This window comes from Apteryx rowi, unplaced genomic scaffold (genome assembly GCF_003343035.1).
Source record: "Apteryx rowi isolate R43461 unplaced genomic scaffold, aptRow1 scaffold_121, whole genome shotgun sequence".
Classification (NCBI taxonomy): Eukaryota; Metazoa; Chordata; class Aves; order Apterygiformes; family Apterygidae; genus Apteryx; species Apteryx rowi.
In genome coordinates this window covers 2,157,697-2,166,582 of record NW_020447431.1, presented here as the reverse complement: position 1 = coordinate 2,166,582, position 8,886 = coordinate 2,157,697, and the positions used below count along the sequence as shown (strand labels likewise).

At 41.5% G+C, this 8,886-nt stretch overlaps 1 protein-coding gene across 1 annotated transcript in view; it reads left to right on the top strand.

The window, feature by feature from the left end:
* Positions 1 to 8,709: 8,709 nt before the first annotated feature.
* Positions 8,710 to 8,886, top strand: part of STK39 (serine/threonine kinase 39) — a 103,217-nt gene continuing 103,040 nt past the window's right edge. Inside the window, exon 1 of the mRNA XM_026091170.1 lies at positions 8,710 to 8,836. Coding sequence (XP_025946955.1) covers positions 8,710 to 8,836 — 127 coding nt within the window. The remainder of the gene's footprint in view (positions 8,837 to 8,886) is intronic.

The window sequence follows — 8,886 nt, the reverse complement described above, 5'->3', positions numbered from 1 at the left end:
TCACACGGCACAGAGCCCTCTGGCAACTCCACTGCTGCAGGGGGTTGGGACTCCTGGAGCTGCACAGTCTCCGAGAATACCTTGTCTATCTCTTGCTCCGCTTCCCGGATGCTGCGCAGCCTACTGACCTCCTCCCATAACTCCCTTACCTGACGACACAGCTCGTCAACAGCAGCACACCTCCTGCAGGAGAGCTGGCTGCCAGCCCAGGCCTCCCGGAGAGGCCCCAAGCACTCCCTGCAGCCTGAGACCTGTAGAGCTGCATCTACTGTCAGAGGGTCAGTCTGGGTCCCAGACTCTGACACAGCAACTCCAACAGCCACTGGGGAACACGTTGTGCAGCGTTGTATCAGTTCATACTAGAACTATACCACATGTTAGTATAATTACTAGCAAGACAAAGCTGTGCTTACACTAGGACTAGGACTATCACTTCCTAATGTGTTTTCCTGTATGCTGGCAAAACTATACTTTATATTAGTACAATAACCACCCTTACATAACCAAAAAAACCACTAGTGAATGTGTGGCTTTTGCTGCTATAACTAGTTTTGTAGGTACAATCATGTTGGTCAGAATATGAAGTCAGAGCTCTGACTTGCATAGCTCTATTTGCAGAAGACACATAACAGCCTATGATAGCAGGTGTCTGATTTGGTGTGGAGTTGATTCCACTATATCAGTAATGATTGCAACCAAATTAGGACTGCTTTCTTGGCATGTTATGCCTAGTAATATATACAAAATGTAGGACTTTTATGGGCACAGCATGTGTGAAAAATGATGCCTGTTGGGGATGTTTCATTTGTTTTAATGATATACCAGTAAAACTTAGGTAGTTTAGGCAAAACCTATTCTTAACTTCTGCTTTTTAGCATTAAAAGCACAGTGTTGATGAGTTTAGGTTTCTGTCATTCATGGATAAATTAGATTTTTAAAGAAATCATAAAAACAATAGAGATGCATTAGAAAATAATTTTGTTTATATTGCTACATTTAAAGTCATTTTTCTTCAACTACAAAAATGTTGCAAAGTCCAAAACAATTGTTAGTCTTTCAGCGAAGAACAAGATCTAAATATTTGAGTCCACATTAGAAGTATTTTAATATTGTGAACACTTGAGAAAATTACTACTGTACATTTTAGCTTTTTTTACAGGTAGAAGAGAAAGGAATTTGAGTATTCTTATTGTTCTGAGGAAGAGATTTTTGTCTTTAAATTTGAGTCCTATGTTTTAATGCCTTAAACTGCCATTTTAATTTTCCTAAAGTGGAGACTACTCACTTCCTACAGACTTTTTGTTTTAGACATTATTTCATAACTTGTCTTGGTATCAGGAAGTTTTGTGACCTTTGACTGATAAATGGGAAAGGATAGCAATTTCTGACCTTTCCCCTTTGGGGAACATTGCCATGTTTCAGCACTTCTTAGACTAGAAGGGATTAGAGCAATAGCCATCTTTCTGAATCTGAAGCTAAGCTGATAGTACTTTTGCAGGAAATACTAATGGAAGATTTACTTTTTTTTTTCCCCTTAAAAAAAGACTTGATAGACTAGTATACAAGTAAGAAAAAGTAGGGTAAAGCTATTTAATAGTACTTTTCAAGCTATGACTTAAGCAGAAATAAATCAAGTTATGCAGATACAAAGCTGGTTAGCTTTATTTTCTGTAATTGCCTTCAGGTACCTGTATCTGATTACATTTGAAAGAGAAAGGCTTCTGTTCCTAGTTATTGTATTTCCTACAATTTTCTTTAACCTCATCGCTCCCAAGGTGTAACATACATGAAACAATTCATGAAACAAACACTGCCAATTCATTTACCCTGTCTGAAATGGATGAACTGGAAAGAAAGTAAACTTTTTATTACTTGAAGATGGCCAATGTAAGATTCACCCATATATACATGGAACATGTTATTAATTATGCAAAGATGCATATCATCATACAATTTTGGATTTTCCTTTAGTGGTTATGGCTGCTATATTCTCACCAATATACAGGGAAAATCATATTTTTTCTCTTATTTCATGTAAAGCACTGTACACCACACTTATTTTAAGTACATTAAAAAAAAAGCAACAAGTCTTTCTGAACATAATGAGATCTGTTCATTTAATGTTCAAGTTTTTTGTTCCTTTTGCTATAGTATCTGGAAATCATCTGTAATGTTTTCTCATAACATTGTTGTGTACTGCTGTACTTCTCCATTTAAAAAGGAGCAGGACTGATTTGCAAAGGGTGCACCGGATACTCTGACAGTAGGAATTGCTCCCAGCTTTTTTTTTCTGTCTGATCATCACCTTTCTTCTACCTCTCAAATGTACTTGTTCATGTAATGCAGTGACAATTACAGGATGCCACAGATTGAGATAGCTGGATTTTATGCTGAAAGCATTTGTATGAACTCTCAGTTCTTCTCCAAATCTCTTCAAATGTTATGGGACACTACCAGTGAAAACCAGGAGAAATAACTAAGTGGAGGCTTTTGCCTTGCTACTCTGGAAATGAATGGTGTGTGTATAGTAAACACTCCCAACAAATGAAACGACTTTTTGGTGCTAAGCCCTTGTTGTCAGGGCTCTGAGTACACCAACGGGTTCAGCAGCCTCCTTCCCCTCATCCTAGGGGTTTAGTTGCCTGTGCTCAAGGCCAGTTCAGACATTGTGCAGCCCTGTAACCTTGGATCAGGCTTCTGTGAAAACAGTTACGTTGTGAGGAAAGAGCTGGGAGAAGCCTCACCTGGGTCCTCTGCTGCACTTAACCTCAGGTCCTTGGTCCTTGCCTAAGCTATCCTGTAGCAAGTCTGTCTGTGCCTGGTCTTGTTGATCCTGACCTTGCCTTGCTGACTGACCATCCTGGCTTCATGTTGGACCTGCCTTGTCACTACGGACTTGCCTGGCAGTCACCAGACTCCTGGCTGACCCTGGCTGCGGTGCCCGGGCCTGCCCTGCTCGCTGTGCCCAGGTGCTGTGTGTGGGGCTGTGCCCTGGCTGGTGCGGCCACTGCCGCTGCCTGCCTTGCTGGCACCCTCGGCTCCCAGCTCGCCTGCCCTGGCGGAGCAGCCCAGCCCTGCTGCTCCCTGACACAGCTTGCCCGAGCACGAGCTCTCAGTAAACAACTCTCCCTCGAGGATGACCTGGGTTGAGAAGCTCTGTCAGTCCTCTGAAGGCTGAACAAGCTGCCCTGAGAGATAGGAGTCAGAGCTTTTTATAATGCCCGAGTGAGTCTGAATTTTGTTGAATTACTTGAGGGGAAACTTAGCCAGCAGCTCTGGACAGTTTTATTTCTCATTTGTAAATCATTATGCTGGAAAGAAAGTATAAAAGATGTACAAGGTTTACTTTGTTTTTAACTGCCGTTTTGATTTCCCAGAAAGCACTGAACTATCCATCAGTATTGACTTTGGGTTTTCCATTAGGAGAAAAAAAACACAGATTCTGTTTAATAGTTGGGTTTCTATATACAGCCATATTTATGGTGTGCATTTGACATTTAGATTACAAAATTATTTCGGCTTACATCCTCAAAAGCAAAAAATATTTTATTTCTAAAGTGTTTCAATCCTAAGACCTCAACCATTTCATAAACATGGATGAATTAAAGTTCATAGCTTTCCAGTAAAGTAAATATTCCTTCCAAAATGAGGAAAGGCTAGGATCACTTACCCAAATGATGAATGACCTTTCATAATTAAGGTGTTTGTTTGGGATTTAATGTTGTTTCATGATCATCTAACAAATCTAGAAGTGTGCTTCTGCTAGAAAAAGTGGCCTGTCCCATTTCCCAATTTTGGACACTTTCTTATGCCTCTCCTGTTTTATCCTCTCTCACTTCTTTGGCTGTGTAGTGAGCTAGCTAATATTTTCAGCTGAACCAACTCAGGAATTAGCTGTGAACCAGATTAGGTCCTTGATCTTGCTATGAGGCTGCATGAAATCTCATCTTTAGAAAATGTGAGTTATGTTTCCAGTTTTGCTGCAGACTTCTTGTATGACTCTTAGCAAATCCCTTAAGCTCTCTCTGTTTCCAGTTGTAAAAATGAGATAATTATATTCCGCAACCTTTCAGTGTGTGAAGATTAATTTATTAATATGCATAAGATGTTCATATACGACAGTGATGAAAGCCATGGAAGTTCCTAGATCAACTCTTCATATGTTTGAGTTTTATCAATTCACAGCCACAGAAAGTTCATTTCTGTTAAAATGGTCAGTAAGCTGACACCCCCACAACATTTTAATGATATTAAACTGTAGTTCAAAAGCAACATTAACCTAGTCCATTGTCATCTTCACAGTGACTGTATTTTAAATTCATTCAAATCATTGTAGCAGAGATCATGATTCCTGCAGGTTCCAAAAAGAATCGTATTGCTACTGTTGCCAATACATGAATGACTATTGTGTATATATTCTAAATGTGTACACAATTCTGATTTTTGAATGTTTGAAATGTATAATAATTGGTGTGCCATCATAATTTAGGTAATGAGCCACTAGCGTTTATGTGCTGGAATGAGTCATTTTCAGCCTGGTGATTCAAATCTTGGCTGGTTTGGTAGCAACAGCAAGTTAACTGCACTACGCATTCTCATGGTCTCATCTGAAAAACTGCATGAGGACAATAGGAAGATTTAGCCACCTTAAGGGTGATTCCTACCATATGGTGCTAGCAGTGACATTGAAGAATGAGCTCGACTGAGACCGAGGCTGTCTGCTCTCTAGTTCTGTAGAGAAGTTCTCACATAGGCTTCATTATTCTTTTAAGTGACTTTGTCTATGTGCCAGTTATGGCCCCTCCCACTTAGAGTGGTTGACATAGATGTGAGTGTTGCCTGTATCTGTGGGCCAAAAATAGGATGGTCAAAATAAGAAGCTACTTAAAAATATTTGGTGTTCACATGAAAAGAAACAGTTCTTCATTCATTCCAACAGAAAGAGTTGCTGCCACTAATCTCAGTGGCATGTATTGTGGCACTGACTCTACTGTACAGAAACGCAATAGAAGTTTCTATTGCATGGATCAGTAAGATCACCTTGACTATATAACAGTAAACTGCTTAATGATTACTGGTTCAACAATCCTCAGTATCCAGAACTGAGGATTGTTGAGGATTTAAAAAAAAAAGGGGGGGGGGAGCTCTGTCAGTATGCACTGATAGGTATGACTTCAGTTGGACTTAGCAAGAGCACAGCTAACACAATGACTACTGCAGTATTAAGGTTTCTCCAGTGTATTAAGACTTTTGTTTGTAACATAACGTTGTTGCCAAGAAGATTCTGATGTCTTCTGTGCTAGTAGAAACTAACCTAAATTAATGACAAAAACCCTGCAAGCTTTTATGAAAGCATGTATCCTAGTGAAAATAATGGGAATGTTACCTATTTAACTGTATGTTCACTAGAAGAAAAAGGGAAGTTGAAAGTATTTAGTTCCCTCCTGTTAGCACCAGCTGCTTTTATCAGCTGTCTTATCTCATGATGTCATTTAAGCTGCAGCCATCCCTCACTACCATCAAATTAGAGGCTTTCAAACTTAAAGTACAAAATTGCAGAGAGCTTCGCTACACCATGTGATGATCATAACTGCAATTTTAGGCCCTTTGTGGGAGAAGGGATGGTTCCATCTTCATTTGTTTCTCTTAGGTGGAGGTAATAGTAGAAAGAATAGGTCTTTCTGATTCTGTTTTAGCCTATGCTAGGTTACATGATTGTCTAGGTTGTCTGCTGCCTGCCTTGTTTTTTTTCTCAAAGAAAGTATTGGGTGGAGGCTGTCTCTTGTACATGCTACTAGTGGTATGAATCACTGCTTATGAATCCCAGTCCTCATGCATATCCTTGACTTTATATAGGTATGTTTCTATTTAAGGTTAATATAGTGCATCTAATTAGTCTGAAATGTTATTATAAACACTTACGTTATTCTTGCCAAAATCCTTCACACCTACAAATGAAGTCTGAGTTACTTTGTTCTAGGGCTTTTTGTTCTGTCTGCAGATGCTCCTACTGGGGCTTTCTAAGGGGCAGTGCCCTGGCTTAACTCTTCTCCTATAGTGGCCTCAAGGTTTCAAATATTTCCTATAATGTCTATAGCCTGGCTATGTCAAGCACTTGTTCACCTGGAAATCAATAATTTGGTCACTGGAATCAGTGACCCAGGCAATTTCTTTGGGTTCTATAATTTTAAGCTATAGGAAAGGCCAAACTAAGTTCAGACAGAATACGACCGTTTTGAACTTTCACCTGAACTATCACTGATTCAGGTGAGGTAATTGTGAGTCCTAGCTCAGCCTTGGAAATCTCCCAAATCTGCAGATGTCTCTTACTTTCAGTGTTTGAAAAGTCTTAGGAAAAACTGCTTTAAACAGTCAGCAGAGCCTTCAGCATTGCTTTCCAAAGACAGCTGGCCTGCTGGCACAGACCAACTGCTTCAAGGGCTTGCTGTTGCTTTCTTTTGTATTATCTTACCCTACTCTGAAACTTTGATATTCCTCTTGAGTTGTACCCTGAATGCACAGAGTATTTTCCACAAGTCCCACTGTTTACAAAGTTGCTATCCTTAAAATCTTCCTATAAAAGCCGCTCATTTAAAGTTGCAAAGTCCAGGGGAACTCTAGAAATTCTCGAAGCTGTATAATTGGTCCTGTGACAAAAATTACTATGTTATCAGATGTAAAATAGAGCAGTTTAGATAGTGATGTGGTAGGTGCACCACAGGAATTTGTGGCACAGGAACTAACAACAATCCCTCCCCCACGAACACCCTCAACAACTCAGTACAGATGGAGAAGTTGGCTGTTTTCCACCAATAGTGAGTAACCCATTTTTCTGTGCTGATTGATTGCCCTGTGCTGCTGTTGTCTTACTCGCTTTTTTTCTTCTGGCTATTGCTGTCAGAAAGGTCTTCACTACTAACAACACCATTTGTCTAGTCTTGGCATTAAGCTTAATATTGAATGACAGTTTAATACTTCCAACTTTTGCTGACCTTTAGTTTTGTGACAGATCATTTCTAATGTGTGTGTATGTTAAAATATTTTAATCACTTAGCTTTAAAAAAACTAGATTGAGGGGAAATATTAATTCAACACAAATGTACAATAATATATTTTTTCTATTACTAGGAGACTCTATCCTGAGTGCAACTGTTGCATATGAGAAAATTCAACACAGAAATGGTGTATTTGCAAGTTGCTGATATACCTCCTGTTGAAATTTTAAAGCACTACTTTATTTTAAAACCTATTCTTCATTCAACTTTCTTAGAAATGCATCAAAACACAAGTAATTTGCCATCTTTTTTGGAAAAATGCTTTTTTTATTAACTAAGTCTTCAATGAATAAGCTACATAAAAAGTTTAGTTAGTAAATGAGGGTTATCCTAAATTGAATTAGCACTAAATAAAGGATGTAACAAGTGGTTTTGTGTATTTTTTTTTATTGTGGCATTAACCCATGCTTCATCATACTTCCTAAAAACTTTTTAGATTCAGTTTTGATTTTAATTGGTGCTGACTCTGAAAGCTTTCCTGCTCACATATTTTCATTATTAGTTCCAATTACCTTAAATCTTTCATTCTCTGCTGTATTAGGAAGTGAAATTTTAAAATAATCGATGATGAAAATCTTTTTTCTTATTCTTTCAGATCTCCGTAAATCTTAAATTACAAAGCACTGAAGGGTAGGAGTGAGACAGATGACAAATCTCTTTATTTTCTAAATTATTTTGAAATAAGTAAAATTGACACTACTGTTAAGAGGCTGGAAAGATAAAAATCTATAGTAATAACATTAACAGCAGGGTTTCATTTAAATGGGGATTGTTTATTCTGATCTCATCTTCTATACCAGAACACACAGGGAAAGTTTGATTGTAGTTATTGTGTTGGATACTTTCATTCGTTCAAATCACTTGGTTCGGGGTAGCCAAGGGAAGGTTTCGGCTGTGCCCAGTCCTCCTGGGCGGCTGCGGCAGGAGGCAGTGTCCACACCGCCCCAGTGCCGTGCTGCTCATGCCAAGGCATAACCCAGCTGCTTGTGCAGGCCTGCAGCTTTCATAGCTGACAGAAACAAATGTTATTTGTTCCAAAATTTAAATACAGGTAATCTTGCAGCAGTAATGCTCGGGGCAGTAATGCTTATGTGCTTGAAGATATGCTTTGGAAATGCACGTGTGCTTATGTTAAGAGGATAGCAGGTGCTTTCTAGCATGGCAGCCATGTGATTCAGTTCCTTGAAACCCTTCTTTGGGCCCTCAGCCCCCGCGGGGTCCCCACAAAGCCCGCGAGTCTCTGGACTGGCTTGCAGGGCTGTGGCCTGGACCCATTCAGCCGAGCTTTCCCTAAGGAACCTCCTAATCTTCCTACTCCTGCATCCTTAAGAGCATCACAAGGAAGCGCAGGATGACAGGAGGAAGAAAATGGCCGGAGCCAGAGGCGCGAGCGAGCGTGAGCTGCCCCGGCGCCCGGGCAGCCGCGGCGGGGCTCCCGCGGGGCCGCCAGCGCCTCGTCCCGCAGGCGCCGCCGCCCTCCGCGGCGTGGCGGGGCGCGCCGGCTCCGCGCGGGGCGCCCGCCTCTGCCTCCTCCCCCTCGGTGCCCTGCCTCCGCCCTGCGCCGCGCGGCGGGCGGCAGGGAGCGCGGCCGAAAGGTGCTGCTGGAAGGGAAGTTTGAAGAAGGTCGTCGGGTGCCTGTGCGCTCGGCAGCATCATGGCGGAGCAGGGCGAGTCGCCGGTTCACGTCCAGCAGCCGCAGCCGGCGGCTGCTCCGGCGCCCGCCGCCCCGGCCGGCGGCTGGCCCATCTGCCGGGACGCCTACGAGCTGCAGGAGGTCATCGGTCAGTGGAGCGGGACAGAGGAGGGGGCTCGGCGCCGCCGCCGCGGCGGG